The sequence below is a fragment of the Eutrigla gurnardus genome (genome assembly GCF_963514095.1).
Source record: "Eutrigla gurnardus genome assembly, chromosome: 2".
NCBI lineage: Eukaryota > Metazoa > Chordata > Actinopteri > Perciformes > Triglidae > Eutrigla > Eutrigla gurnardus.
This window is the reverse complement of record NC_139916.1, coordinates 8,411,857-8,426,854: the sequence shown is the minus strand read 5'-3', so window position 1 is coordinate 8,426,854 and position 14,998 is coordinate 8,411,857. Positions and strand designations below refer to the sequence as shown.

General features: G+C 41.2%; 2 protein-coding genes across 2 annotated transcripts in view; one reads left to right on the top strand and one right to left on the bottom strand.

Moving 5' to 3' along the window:
• vgll4b (vestigial-like family member 4b) overlaps nt 1–14,998 on the bottom strand; it is a 325,618-nt gene that overhangs the window by 244,448 nt on the left and 66,172 nt on the right. The gene's annotated exons all lie outside the window — the stretch shown is intronic.
• The window catches only part of atg7 (ATG7 autophagy related 7 homolog), a 45,528-nt gene that overhangs the window by 878 nt on the left and 29,652 nt on the right, over nt 1–14,998 (top strand). Inside the window, exons 2-15 of the mRNA XM_084035543.1 lie at nt 383–596; nt 787–841; nt 939–1,056; nt 1,215–1,292; nt 1,376–1,492; nt 2,172–2,318; nt 2,563–2,651; nt 4,931–5,052; nt 6,186–6,276; nt 6,508–6,652; nt 7,963–8,121; nt 11,170–11,364; nt 12,300–12,545; nt 13,753–13,868. Coding sequence (XP_083891669.1) covers nt 425–596; nt 787–841; nt 939–1,056; nt 1,215–1,292; nt 1,376–1,492; nt 2,172–2,318; nt 2,563–2,651; nt 4,931–5,052; nt 6,186–6,276; nt 6,508–6,652; nt 7,963–8,121; nt 11,170–11,364; nt 12,300–12,545; nt 13,753–13,868 — 1,850 coding nt within the window. The 5' untranslated portion in view covers nt 383–424. The remainder of the gene's footprint in view (nt 1–382; nt 597–786; nt 842–938; nt 1,057–1,214; nt 1,293–1,375; nt 1,493–2,171; nt 2,319–2,562; nt 2,652–4,930; nt 5,053–6,185; nt 6,277–6,507; nt 6,653–7,962; nt 8,122–11,169; nt 11,365–12,299; nt 12,546–13,752; nt 13,869–14,998) is intronic.

Genomic DNA, 14,998 nt, shown 5'->3' with positions numbered 1-14,998 from the left:
ACAAATTCATGTTCTGTATGTTATAAAAACAAAAATGTATTTCTTTTATGTGCTGTGAGTTGACTCCAATCCATTTTACCAATTTAATGTCATGATGCCGCTCGTCAAATCAAGCCGGCTTTATTTGTATAAAGCTGAATCACAAATTTTCCACAAACATCGTAACAATGAATAAGCTCACTACTGTTTACTACACTTTGTTGTGTATTAAACAGCACCGATACGCTCAGCAGCTTATACATTGTTATATTTCTTTATGGTGTGTGTGTATATGATAAGCCTGTTGGCTCTGACATTGGTGGGATATACTGAAAGTGTGTTGTTATGGCGGCTCATACAGCCACACAACTCTTTTGTAACCTACGTCTGTTTGATTTCACAGCTTTCAGTTCTTGGCCCTTGCATCCTGTTTCGTGAAGTCGCGATGGCATCTGACACCAGTGAAGCGGCGTCCTCCTCTCCAGACCTCAAGCTGCAGTTCGCTCCCTTCAGCAGTGCTCTGGAGGCCGGTTTCTGGCACCAGCTCACCCAGAAGAAACTCAACGACTACAGGTTGGACGAGAGCCCCAAATCCATCAAAGGGTATTACTACAATGGTGAGTGGTGAGATGAGATGGTGCCATTAAAACACTGACTCTTTTGATCATTCTAGATATTATAAATGTTAATCATGCTTTCTGTCTCAAACATGAAAACAGTTTTCACAGTGAAGGCAAATTTGTCCATCTAGAGTAGTATTTATGAATAAATACTTGGAATTTATTTATTCACATTCATGTCATATAGGTGATCCTCTTGGTTTGCCCACTCGCCTGACGTTGGAGTTCAGTGCATTTGAAGTGTAAGTACGATGCCCGTGCTAAATATATCTTAACCCCAATTTATTCTTGTGCTACTGTGTCTTTAAAACGCGAATGTGGCGTGTGTTCTGCTGTCAGGGACGGACCGACACCAGCCCGTTGCTGTCCAGCGTTTGGAACGCTGTACAACACCAACACACTAGATGCCTTTAAGACCACCGATAAGAAGACTCTGCTGGAAAAAGAGGCCAAGGAGGTAAAAGACAATACAATGGGAATTTTCTCGGCCACACACGTACATTCACATACACTCTCATGGGGAGTTTCTGTAAAATAGACACCAAGTCAATAAGTTATACTGCTGAACATGAAATGATTTAATGAGTGTGATTTTCCTCTCCTGTTGTTTTGTAGATTTGGGATGCTATTCAGTCTGGGGCTGCGTTGAAGGACCCATCCATCCTCTGCAAATTCATTCTGCTGACCTTTGCAGTGCGTAAAAAACCGCATCTTATGAATGTGTTAGTGTATATTAATGACTTAATTTGTGACTGTGCTATTTTTTCCTTTTTCAGGATTTGAAGAAGTACCATTTCTACTACTGGTTTTGCTTCCCTGCACTCTGTTTCCCAGAGGGAATAAAGATTGTCCAACCCCCGTCTGCCCTGGAACAAGTTTTCTCAGCAAAGCAGGTTGGCTTTTTAGAGATCATTATACAACCACTGGACTATTCTTTTCATATCACTGTACTTCTTGCTCTTTTCTAAAATGTCTAAAGATACACTTGGATTCCCCAAATGTCGATGCTCATCACACATTCTAGACGGAATCTACAGTTGAACTACTGTCTGATGTTAAGAGTAAATACCATTCAAGTTTGCTCTTCCCGAAGACAGTCGTATCATTCCTCTGTGAAAGCGTGACAGAAGCGTCTCCTAACAGTAATTTTTACATTTGCCCTTTCTGTCTGGTACTGAACATTTAAATCCATCTATCCATCCATCGTCTACCGCTTATCCTGTATCCAGGGTCGCGGGGGGGCTGGAGACGATCCCAGCGGTCATTGGGCGAAGGCAGGGTTGAACAGTTAAATATAAAACATAATGAAGCAAATTGAATGGTTATTTCTCAGGTCAGTGGTGTGAAGGAATCCATTAAGAGAGCATTAGAATGACTCACCAACAGCATGGCAGCAACTGCCAGAGTCTGACAAGAGTATGCGTAGATGCACTAAAATACTTGCTTGTGAGAATGAGTCATGCCATGTGTGTGTGTGTGTCTGTGTGTGTGTATGTGTGTGTGTATATATTGCTGAATCCTAATTCTTTCTATCTATCTATCCATCTATCAATCCATCCATCTATCTATCAGATCACAGCCTTGCAGGAGGCCTATGATGCGTTGTGTACCAAAGGAGGGACCACTGCAGTGCCTTACTTCCTAATGAAACACACAGCTGACTCTGTTCAGATGGCTCCGCTCGGGGACTGGGACACGTTCTTTACTGATACTAAGAAGGTACTACTTTCATTGTTGTTTTATCCTCTTTCAAAACTATGAATGAAAAATATTTTCTTTTTGATTGGTTTGATTGAGTCCAATTAATGTAGATAGGGAAGTGTTTTTTCTCCAACTTTTCAAAGATTAAAGTACGGTAGGATTGTTTTGTACTGCACTTTTTGTGGTTCATATCTATCAGATCAGTTCCTATTGTGTTGCAGTCACTCACACTTTGGTAATGTAAACACACCTTGTTTTCTAGGTTACTGTCGGTGTCTATGATCCGTGTACTCTGTCTCAACATCCGGGCTGGCCTCTGAGGAATCTGCTGGTCCTCATAGCCACCCGATGGTAAGTCCTGTGTGTGTGTGTGTGTGTGTGTGTGTGTGTGTGTGTGTGTGTGTGCTGTCAAAAGATGTGGAAGTTCTCCAGAGAACTAATTTTAGTTCCTTAAACACAAGTTTTGTTGAATTGAACTGTGACTGTTTCCAGCTCACACTGACCACTTTATTTAGGCACCAGGCCACAAAGCCAAAGACTGGAAATCTCTGCTTAACTCGTTTCCTGACGCTGCAGTTCAGGAAGCAGGTCAGATGCGGAAGGTGCAGATCCAAAGTTACCGGCGTTGCTTGTGTCATTGCAACTGATCTAAAAATCTGTCAAACTCAGACTGAAAAAACAATGTTTGGCTGTTGCGTAGCCGCTGTGGTGTCACAAGAGTTGAAGAACATGAAATGTTCCTGATAAACAAGGTCCATTTTCTCATGTCACTGTCTGAAAACAAAATAGAATTTTGCAGTCTATATTGTTGAATCATCTTTCACAATGTGTGAAAATAGGCAAAAATAACAATATTTTGCATCAAATATCAGATATGAAATTGAGACTTATCTAATAACTTTATGTCAGAGCTCATAAATTGCTACGTGTTTACTGACTGAAGTTGGTGCAGGAATGACGGCGCTGTGTGGAAGACTGTGTGTGCTTTGCTGAGAGATATATTTTGCAGAAATATTACAGAGGGAATATTCCCAGTGGGGAATCAGTGCAATTCATCAGATTAAATGTTTAGTGATAAATGTTAAGAATCGAGGTCTGAGCGTATTCAAATATTTAGTCAAGGATTAAAAACAGCAGGTGTCACTCAGACGTTTTCATCCCATGTCAGCTGGTCATTTAGCAGTCACGACTTTATCTTGTGCAACGTTTTCACAGTTGATGCACAGAATGGTGCAATATGAGGAGAGTAAAGATGAAGCGAAACTATACAGAACTTAGAATGATTTTCTCTTTGTAACACATCTAGACTCCCACCATAGAACTTATCATTGATTTTAAGCAATGCTCTGCATACAGATGTTAATCATCAAAGCCACTTCCAGGACGTTTCCCTGGTTATATCCCAAAAAGTTGTTATTTCACGTGTGTAAATTCTGACCAGACCGGAGATTTGCTTTGTAATGTTCCAAATGACTAATATTTGCTAATATTATTAAAATAATCATAGCATAACGTTTCCAAAGCATGCTGCAGTGCTTTATAGTTATTAAGCATCCTAGATTCCAGGCAGACATTGTTTCTTTTCATGTCACGTATATCAGTCTTATTAGTAGATCACTCTCTCCTAAAGAAGTGCTTTTATGAGCTTCACATAGTGATGAAACCATTCAAATATTCATAACAAGGACAAGGTCGGACTGTGTTTCAGGTGCATCTGAACAAACTGACAGAAATACTCGGCTCAATATGTTTCATTCGACAGAAATCGGCATCACACTCTAGCAGCATAACAACTGAATGCTTAGTTGTGGCAATGAAACTAGACGTGATGGATTACTAATGTTAAACAAGAAAAAATGACCAAACTCTCCAAATTTAGTTTAATAATGTGTTAAAATGAATGAATAGAGCGTTGTATAACATTCTCGTATTGCATCACCATCTGAGAACGCCAGTAACATATCACTGCATTTATGTGGTGCAAGTTTCACTGCAGTCCACTTTGCTGTTATTCACCTCTGAGGTCCACAATCGGTCTTATTCTTTGTCTCGCGTTTCCCCAGAGAGCTTAGTTTTTCCTGGCACTCGTCTTGCTATTTCAGAAAGATTTTGAATCCATAATTATTTTTTATTTAAACAAGGAACTCCCATCTGAGCCGGTTTAGCAACAGTACCCTGCGATACCAGTGGCTTATCAGCAGCGAATACCATAAGGCAGTTTGGCCCCTCGTGCTCTGTGGTCGGAGGCACTTTTTATCCAATACAAACCTCATCAATCTTGTACTTGACTTCACTTTCGGTGTTAAACATAAACTGTTGATACTGGCTGCGATGGGCGAAGATAGAATTACAATGTAGCCGCGATGTCTCGCTTATTCAGTTGTTTCACTGGACTTTGCTTGTGTAATGTGACTATTTATTGCCATATTAGGGAAGTGTGTCGGTGTGTGGATATGTGTTGATCACGTTGTTGTGAGCGCTCATGTGTTTCTTGTATTAGAGAGAGAGCATATTCATGTTTATTCCATTTGTGAGATTCTAATAGGCATTTCCTTGTTTTATTTTGAGTGTATAACTTGTAGCGTCACCTGTGCATGACTTGGCATCCTTTATCCGTGTGTCTGTATCAGGGGCTCTCAGCTGGACACGGTGCAGGTGCTGTGTTTCAGAGACCGAACTCTGCAGGGAAGCCGCTCCGTTCAGCACAGCGTCGTCTTCCAGATAAAGCTACCTGAGCTTGCCCTCCACTCAGGTAATGTCCTTTCCTTTCATGCGTGTGTGCGTGGCTGCGTCGAGGCACGTGAACATGCATGTGTGCTGGTATGCCACGTGTCTTCGTCCTGATCATCTGAGTACAGTGTATTGGAACTGAACCCTCAGTCTCTGCTTCCTTTTCAAGCCACGCTAATCCCACGCAGCTCCTCCATTATTCCTTTATCTGTTGAATAAGGGATGAAAGTAATTTAAATGTTAATAGCAGGATGGGGAAGGAGGGGGAGTGAAGGTTTTTGTTGAGTTCAGACGAGGCAGCTTTTGTTTACTTCAGTCTTCTTCTTCAGCACATTGAGTTTTTGGTGCATTGCACACTTTTAATCACACACAGAATGTGTTATGAAACGCTATGTTTTCTATTGAAAGGGATTAATCAATCTATTCCCACCCAACCCTTCAGATATTCTATTCAACAAGGTGGAAAAACCCGCACGATAATACACATCCACATATCTCAGTCCTGAATCCATGTTGAACTGTATTTAACCCACACGGTCTATTTCAACTGTCAACGTCAACATTCACTGTTTCTTTGTGCTCCGTGATATTTTCGCATCAAGCAGCAGCAGCTATTGTGGCATCCAAAGTGTCTGAGAAAGAGAGAAAAAAATAACAAGTGAACATTTTAGCGTATACATGGGTGGAATCTCAAATGAATGTGAACAAATTAACAAACATATTAATCAGTATTCTCAGTTTATTAAATGGTGAAGTGAGTGTTATCAAATGGTTGGTGCTCTTTTTGTGTTTCTCAGTCAGTGCACGTTCAAATCAAATAAATAAAAACCTGTTTTTATCATCCATCCTCTACTTGACATTCTGACAACACATTTCACAGGGACTATTTTAATCAAAAAGCAGTTATAGTGAAAACGGTTGACCATGCGGTCTGTGTATAATTCAGAAAAACTCGGACATCGTCCCTGGAAACCCTCCTAGCCATCCATTTGCCTCCGTTGTGTTGGGAGGGTGACAGAAATGACTGTTTGTGTCGCTGTTTTTACAATTTTGTGTGAATCAACACTTTCAACTTTTCACGTTTTTTATTGTTTTCCTGAAGTAGGGACATTTTATGCTTCTTTTACAATGTTGATGTGTTTTTTATTTTCACAGCGTGTCCTAAGAGTGTTGGTTGGGAGAAGAACCCTAAGGGCGCCATGGGGCCCAGGATGGTCAACCTCAGTGAATGTATGGACCCTAAAAGGTAGTTACTACAGTACAAGGTGTTTTAGGTTTAAGGGTGTAACTGGACTGTGTTAGCCTACAGCCTGAAGCACATTACAACAATTAGTAAACATAAAAGGACATAATTAAACTGTATTTGACAAAGTATATCATTTACAGTTAAGTCTTTGGTGCTTTATGTTAAAAAATGTCCATAACACCTCCACTATAGAGACTAATGTCTTTACTTGTCTGCTCTGATTGTCTACAGGCTGGCAGAGTCATCTGTGGACTTGAACCTGAAGCTCATGCGTTGGAGGCTGGTTCCTTCCTTGGACCTGGACAAGGTGGTCTCCACAAAGTGTCTTCTACTGGGAGCTGGAACTCTCGGCTGCAACGTAGCCAGGACTCTCATGGTAAGAGTGAAAAACAAAAAGAAAGATAGATTTGAGAGTATGCAGGATTTTTTTTAGAGCTTAGCAAATTGTGTGAAATTGCACATGACCGAAGATGGCTTCAGGAGTGGATTAGCAGGATTCCTGTGTTGTATCTGCCGTACTAACACAAGCCTTGAGACGAGCATTGTGTGAAGATCGATGTTTTTTTTTTTTAAAAAGCGTGATTAACACTTTCTGTCCTCTACAAAACCCACCAGTGTTTCCCATCAGTGAGCGAGCTCCACATGATGTATCTTGACAGGATTTAAATGAAAAGCTACCTATGAGTGACACTTTAATTTCCCTCACATTCAAGTAAAACTCAACACGCCACGTGTCTTGATCTAAGTGGGAACTCTTATCTCGGTGCAAAACCTTAAGATGAGATCAAAACTGTACTCCCGAAAGAGGCACAGATGTAGTTCAAGCGATCATCTTTTCGGGAACAGACCAACCTTGATTGACCGAAATATAGTAAGATTATTAAAACGAGTTGCTTCCCAGGTGATGATTATTGCTCTGGTTAAATTGGGTACCATTGACATTCACAGGGAGCGATCAGTTGAATCAGCAATTTGATGACCCACTAAATGTCTTGGCAAACAGAAGCTCAGTTGATTTATCAGTGAACCAGCCCAACTGTTGACATTTAACAAGTCACTATTAAACATGGCTCTGCAGTCTCACTCTCGATCGACTTCACTTAAAGCTGTTTTCTGTTCTGAGGATGTAAGCAGCAGCTTTCTAGGGCAGAAAGTAGGGAGAAGCTCATCTTCTCCCTGCTGACTTTCACTCGGCCCAAACCTGTATGATGCTTTATTCTGCAAACACTTTTGCCTCCGATTCAATATATAAAGAATGTATATTGGAATGTATTTCCGTCTCCTCTTGTGTTTTTACTCTAATGTTATGTCCTCCAGTAACCTTGTCTTTGTAGGTTTTAATGTTTATACGCCACAGCCAGTTAGTTATGACATCATTTCCTTATTTTCCTTTTCAAAAATGAATTCAGTCTTTCAGCTTCTATGCAGTTTGTTTAAATCTCATCCCATGCCTGCTTCACACCATCTTTAAACGTGGACAAACATCTATTTTGTCTGGCACCTGGAATACAATGTTTTATTTCCCTTTGGAAGTGAATTGGACTATACGTCTACGTATTCATGGTCATCGTCTACTGTCTTAATGGCACTTTAGAGGCTGTCAGTTATGGCCAACATGAAAAATAGGTCAAGTGTTTCAAACTAATGTGACTTAAATATGAACTCTGTTTCTCTTTTGCTCTCCAGGGATGGGGAGTGAGACGCATCACATTCGTAGACAATGCCAAGATCTCATACTCCAATCCAGTTCGGCAGCCGCTCTATGAGTTCGAAGACTGTCTTGGAGGAGGGAAGTCCAAAGCCATCGCGGCTGTCGATCGGCTCACCAAGATCTTCCCTGGTGTGGTGAGTGCTTAAAGGGAAATCGTAATGCCCGAGCTGCAGAATATGATCTCTTTTCATATGCGAGGATCAAAAAATTGCTTGTTCTATGTAAATCTGAGATTTTATCAGCTGGATATCTGTCCTTTCTTTAAAGTTTTTATTCCTGGAGTTGACGAGTTCTGTTGGGTTTTGGAGTTTGTTTACGGTTTTATTACTGCATTGACGCAATAATGTGATTTTTATTTATGCTCATTTTCCTCATAATTATATTCTTGTCTGATTGGTCATGTCTGAGATGTGATGGCCAAACCATGCAGAAAATGAAGCGTTGTGTTTGCATATTAATGCCTGTGGTTTCATTACTTTGCTAATTAATGAGTGGGCTCTCTGGGGGAGATGTCTCGCTGCCTTACTTAAATGAAAAAGCAGCCAAACACTTAACACACATTGATCAAAATACCCATCTTTGATTAAGGAAAAACCTAGCTGTATCCATATTTATGGCGTGAATGATATGTGCACCTGGTTGCTGATCCATGCATGTTTAGTTAAAGATGTAAGCGGTTCAGAAGAGGATGATTCACGTTGGCTTCGCCTCAGATGGCGTGTGATGCTCGTGGAGGTCACAAAAGTTCACATTCAATACGCTGTTTACTGTTATTTCCCTTTTTTGTGTAAATTTTCTGTAGTTATTATGTCCTCGAGGTCAATGGTTCTCAACATGTTTGTGACCCCTTAAATTGAGCAGTTCAACCAGAGGTTTTTTTTTGTCTCTCAAATAGTTTAATTTGAAAACATAAGAGAGTACAGCATAACAAAAAAAGGAAAACAATGTAATATGAATGTTGTGTAACAGAAATATTCTCTCTCTCTATCCTTTTGTCACCCTTCATCGGGTTACCACTCCGTTTAAGTGTTTTTCAACGGAATTGTGTTGCTAGGCTACAGCTTGGGTCCATGTTTACTTCCTGTCAGCTGAGGTCATTCACATAAACTTTCATTTTTTATATGGGACCTTTAAAGAGGGCTTATGTTGATGCATCCATGATAATGATCCAATAATATAACGTTGACCAAAGCAGTTCTGCAAAAACACTATATATACTTCTAAAGAGGAATATTGCTAATTTGCTTAATCATCTGAGTACTTCTTCATCCACTGCTGTGATACCAGGAGGAGGTATTCTGATGTAGTTATGCAGGTTTTTGAAGCATCACTTTGGAATCTTATGAGCCAATTATCGTTTATTTGATATTGTCAGATTACAGATTACATTTTCAGACTATATCAATAGTCTGCCTGCATCGGGAAAAGTAGAACGCAGTCTGTGTAATGTAATGTTTGTACCCGATGGGCTTCGAGGCGACTTGTGAGTTATGACTAAGCGGACTGACTCACTAACCATCCAACTGGTAAGCTATGATGTAAATCATATTTTTTTTTTGCTGATTGAAGCCTCCAGTTATTGATCATGCAGAGCCTGCAATCACGACTCATTGGTAGCTTCCAGAAATGAGATGAGACAATGGGCCGGCATTATAGACCCTTCTGAGGCACACACAAACATATAATTGGCAAGCCAACACCAACTTTATATCCCAGTCTATCTGTCTATCATTGTCATTTCCCACTCTTCTCTTTGCAGAAGCAGAAAACTTCTGTTTGGGTTTTTCCTTTAAGCACTATTCCACATTCCTGTGGTTTTTACCTTTTTAAAGAGGACGTGTGCAGTGTGTCACATTGTCCCCTCTGTCTTTTCCTTTACCACCCATCGAGGGTGCACACGCTTGTAGTTGTTCCAGGAATAAAATAGAAAGTGAAGAACAGTGATTTTTAGACATGATGGATCCCCCCCCATGATGTCTGCATTCATACCTGAACAAACTATTTTTATCTGTGTGGGTGTGTGTGTGTGTGTGTGCGTCTGTTTCACCCGCTTCCCCGCTTGTTTCCCTACAAACACAGAGGCACCAGGTGCCAGCGTGAAAGATAGAAAGCAATAAGAATGCGTGAATGCATCAGTTGAACAGAGAGGTCAGTTCAGGCTCACAACGTTGAAAAGGTTCTACGCCGTTTTCTTATTTTGTCTGCGGACAAATACTGCCAACTGACATTTACAGGATAGTTTGTTGTGTTGGCGGCAGCTTTTTTTTTCTCTTTAAATTGTGTCAACAGCGAGGGTCAGAGTCGGAATTAGATATCAACAGTGGCATCGTTGGATTGTCATGAAATGCTGTTCATCTTCTTTTTTTTTTTTGGCTGCAAGTGTTTGCAGTTGAAATCAGCTTATGATTACCATCTATGCAGCCTGAAATCACCTCCTCAGTGCTTAGCAACACTCGCGTCAAAGTGAAATGTAAAATCAAGAACATGGACGCCAAATGCAGCGGATCCACTGATTGGCCAAAGTGGCATTTGTCCTTGTTACGATCTCACACCTCGATTTCACCTTTTTCCGTCTTTCTCTTGACTATAAAATGACTCTTGACATTTCCATCCGCCTCGCTGTCGCGGCCAAAATCCCTGGAGAGGAAAGTCCACCGTTTTTTTGTGCAAATGGGCGATTCAGGGTTTCCTTTTCATCTATCACGGACTTATGAGATAAACAAATCCACACTGGCCTCAGGTCAGCTGTCGCCATGATGTGATGACATATTCCACAGTGACTGCATCTGCTATGCCCTCATATACCTGTCTAGACTAGTAGGTCACTCGGCAGAAAGCACAACGAAAAGGAAATTTTTAGTTTCTTTATTGTGGACACATCTTCAGGTAGATTAAGATAGCACCAAAACACCTTTCATTGTGTCTTATACACGGTGTTAAATATTCTACATTCTACAGATGCATCTATACCCATGATGCATCTGCATCAGCTGATGTGCCCCATCTATAGGCACGGAAAATAAAAGCTTTTTTCACAATTGGGGTTTTTTCTTTGTTTATAAAAGTGAGCAAGATATGCACGGATATTGCAATATTAAAACCAAACGGAAAATAATTCTAGTGACAGCAGCGTCTCATTGTTTTTTTTTTCTCTGCTTATTTGTCTCGGTCTCCTCCTGCAGAATGCAGAGGGTTACAATATGAGCATCCCCATGCCGGGCCATCCGGTGAATTTCTCTCAGGCCACTCTTTCCCAGGCCCAGAGGGACGTCGAGCAGCTGGAGAAGCTCATTTCAGAACACGATGTGGTCTTCTTACTAATGGATACGAGGGAGAGCCGCTGGCTGCCCACCGTGATCGCCGCCAGCAAGAGGAAGGTACGAAGAACGCAACAGCCATACTGTCACTGACCAGCTGGGGCTGCACTTCTAATATGTTCTATGTAAACAAGCAGCTATACCTGGTGAATAAAGCCAAATATTGAGCACCTGAATACTGAAGAATGCTCAATTTACACCCATCAAGAGACCAGATACATAATGTCAAAGGAATGTTCTATTGTTTCATGTTTGATACTGCATTGTCATCACAAATATGCACACAAAGAACACGTATGTAATGTAGATCTATGTGCTCAAAGGTTCCAAAGCCACGTGGCTGTAGACGTTTCTGCCATTATAACATTGTTCCTTTTTTACTTACTTTGAGCTGGAATTTTAATTTAATTCATTAAAAAATTAAATACATTTTTTTGGAAAGCGTTTGACTTATCTTCCAGGAAATTGAAAAAGCTCATTAACGTTGGCCAAATATTTTGTTTGCCAGTTGGAATTCTATTAGTTGCCAGGCAACGTTAGATTATTATAGATTATAGATCATTATAGATCATTTGTAATGCCTCCATTGGTGTCACTGCTGTATTGCCGTATGAGTTAAGTGTTTTTTTGCACTGTTGATTAGGTTTCCTTCATTGCCTGCTCAGCTGAGTGCTTATTTGGCCATTTGTGCTGTGGCTTTTTCAGGAGTCACCGCAAATTGGTTTCACAATTTATTTCCATTGCTTCTCTGAAAGTCTAGACGCTTTTCAAAATGGTAAAGAGCCTTTTAATGTTTAATGCCTTTGCTTTTTGAAAGGATTCAACCCTTTCAAACCTTGTTGCTTGTAAAACGAGCCATTTAGTTAATTTGATTTGGGTGAAAAGTGTTGTGTTTAGGAGAAGCGGGTCAAGCCACAGCTATTTAAGATCTTTCCTTGGCACTGCTTTCATTTTGTCCTCATTATTAACCATAATCGTGGCCTTTCGTTCTCCAGCTCGTGGTTAATGCTGCTCTGGGCTTCGACACCTTTGTCGTGATGCGCCACGGCCTGAAGGAACCCCCCGTCAGTCAGAGCGCCTCGGCAGGGGCAGACTCCTCCACTTCCGGTTCTTCCGCTTCCTCCTCGTCCTCCACGCCGGCCGGCTCTGCGCCCTCAGTCCCAGCATCCTCTCTGTTCTCCAACATCCCGGGGCACAAGCTGGGCTGCTACTTCTGCAATGACGTTGTGGCACCAGGAGATGTGAGGAAAAACCAAACACACGCAGATAACGAGCATATACTCAAATCATTAACTCACGTAATGCACTTAGAACAAATGAGTAGAAAGTCAAAATGGATGAAAGGAATGATTCTTTGGTATGGTTTTCTTTTTTAGAGCTTATTTTAATATTAACAATGTGTGAAAGGTGTTGCTCGTAGTCACAAATTCAAAACCTACTCTGCCGTTTCCATCAGCTCTGTGGCGCTTTTCAGCCTTTTGTGATCAATGTCATGCGCTGCAAAAATAAGCTGTAAAATCGTGTAAAATGCTAAATTTTGTGAGACACACACAGCCATTTCACTTTTCTCTCACCCCCACACTCTTCCTGTGTCCAATTGTTCCACCCTTTGTTTCTCTCAGTGGTCGTTTTTTTTTCTCTTTCATGACCTTTTGATAAGAGTATATTTAAAAGCAATCCCACAGCTATTGAAGCACACACGCCAATAATTGTGGAAGCTGTGGAAGCTGTGCTATTCAGCTCTGACTTCTTCTATAAAAGCCGTATGGCAGCCTTCAGTCACAGGGTTTAGTAATGTTAACATTTGAATGGATAGGAATAGGAAGTGATAGATAATGTAACAACGCAACTTGTTTTGTCTGCGGATTAAAGCAAAATGTTACAACATACTGTCAATCACATGCTGTCTTTGGCTGCAGTGTCATTAATCAGCTGTTATGACGAAGCAAAACATGCTGGCAAAGCAATGCAATTAAACTGGAACCTCCTTTTTTCTGTTTTACTGTAATGGATCCCAGTTAATTAGTCCGTCTGCGTTTCCATCTGTTGGTTTTGTTGATCCAGTCATTTGGTCCAGAGTGTGATATCCAGACTACTATTAGATGAAGTGTCATGCAATTAAGTGCACAAGTCGATGGGCCCCTTTATGAAAATAGCATGGCATAATTAAAAGGCTTAACTAAAATGACTCCCATACCAGCCGTTGTGCAGCAAATGGTCTGTGATCAGGACATTCAGCCAATAATTGCTCACTCATCACTGCAGACAACGGCATCATCCTGACCTCATGTTCTTTCTTCCAAAACACAACACATAAATGCACAAACATCCCATCTTGTCGTACTTCCTTATTAAAGAAGGAACGCTCTCAGAATTAGGGGAATGGACCTGATGCCATCGCTGTTCTCACTGAACAGTTGTTTGCTTTGTTTTTTTTGTCATATACAGTCAACCAGGGATCGGACTCTGGATCAGCAGTGCACGGTGAGCAGACCAGGCCTGGCCATGATTGCCGGAGCCCTGGCTGTGGAGATGATGGTGTCCATTTTGCAGCACAGCGAAGGGTAAGTGCATCGGACTTACAAAAACGTATAGTGGGACTGTGTGTGCTTGCTTTGATAGAGCAACTAATAATGACGAAGAGGTAAGAAAGGGAAATGGTAGACTGGTTGATGCTCTCTCGTCAAAGCTTTGTGGTGGTACTTAACTCCAGGCTAAAAGCTGAAAGAGATTGTGCCTCTGATTTACTTGAACTGTCAGTTAGCGCTACTTTTGCCTTTTGTCGGCGCGACACCGCAGCTGAGGTCTCGCTGCGCTGCAGGTAGTACCTTTTATTTTGGGGAGTAGCACAGCTGAATTTGCTGTACTTGAGCCCATGAACTTGTGTGCACTGTAAAAGCTTTGTGGCCATTTGTAATCCATCTCTCACTTTGCTGCCTCAAAAGCTGTGATTCGGTCGGCCCTAATCACTTGGCATTGCGAATCCTCGCTCGATATAAGAGTCGTCTTCTTCTTCTTTTCAAACACTGATGAGGATGTTTTCATGCCTATTAGGTGTGCACAGACGTGTCTTTGTGGAAATGTAATTCTGTGTGTGTGTGCCCGTTTCGGCCTAAAGTGGCTGTTTGCTGGGCCTGATAACACAGCCATTTTCTCTCCGGAGTGTTTTGAGACGTTATAAGCCATTACAGAGCTGCTCTGCCTCTCCTGGATAAAAAGCTCAGAGAGAACGGAGAGAGGGGAAGTTGTTATGTACACTCTGTACTTCTATAGATGTGTAACTTCTTCCTTTACGACAAGATCTCTCTCTGTTAGCCTCTCTGTGTCTTTGTTTTTCACTTCATAGCTGTGTTTATTATGTTTCCCTTTATTCCTCCACCTCTTTATTCCTTTTAAAGGACCTCATGCCAGTGTTCATATGGGCTTTAAATGATCGGCACATAGGGATTTATGGAACAGCAGTTTGACAGACCTTTCTGCAAAACCACCCTGAGCTCAGTGTGAGACTTGATATTTCCGTTATCTGTCAAACCTGACTAGATTAACTCAGATCTCATATATGCTGCAAATTCACAGATTTGTGACATTTTCAGCGTAGATTTGAATGCTGTGTGGTAAAATAAATCAGCCTCATGCATTAGGTTATGTGTTGTTCTGTTAGACATATGCGTAATACTGTTGGGTTTTTAGGGAG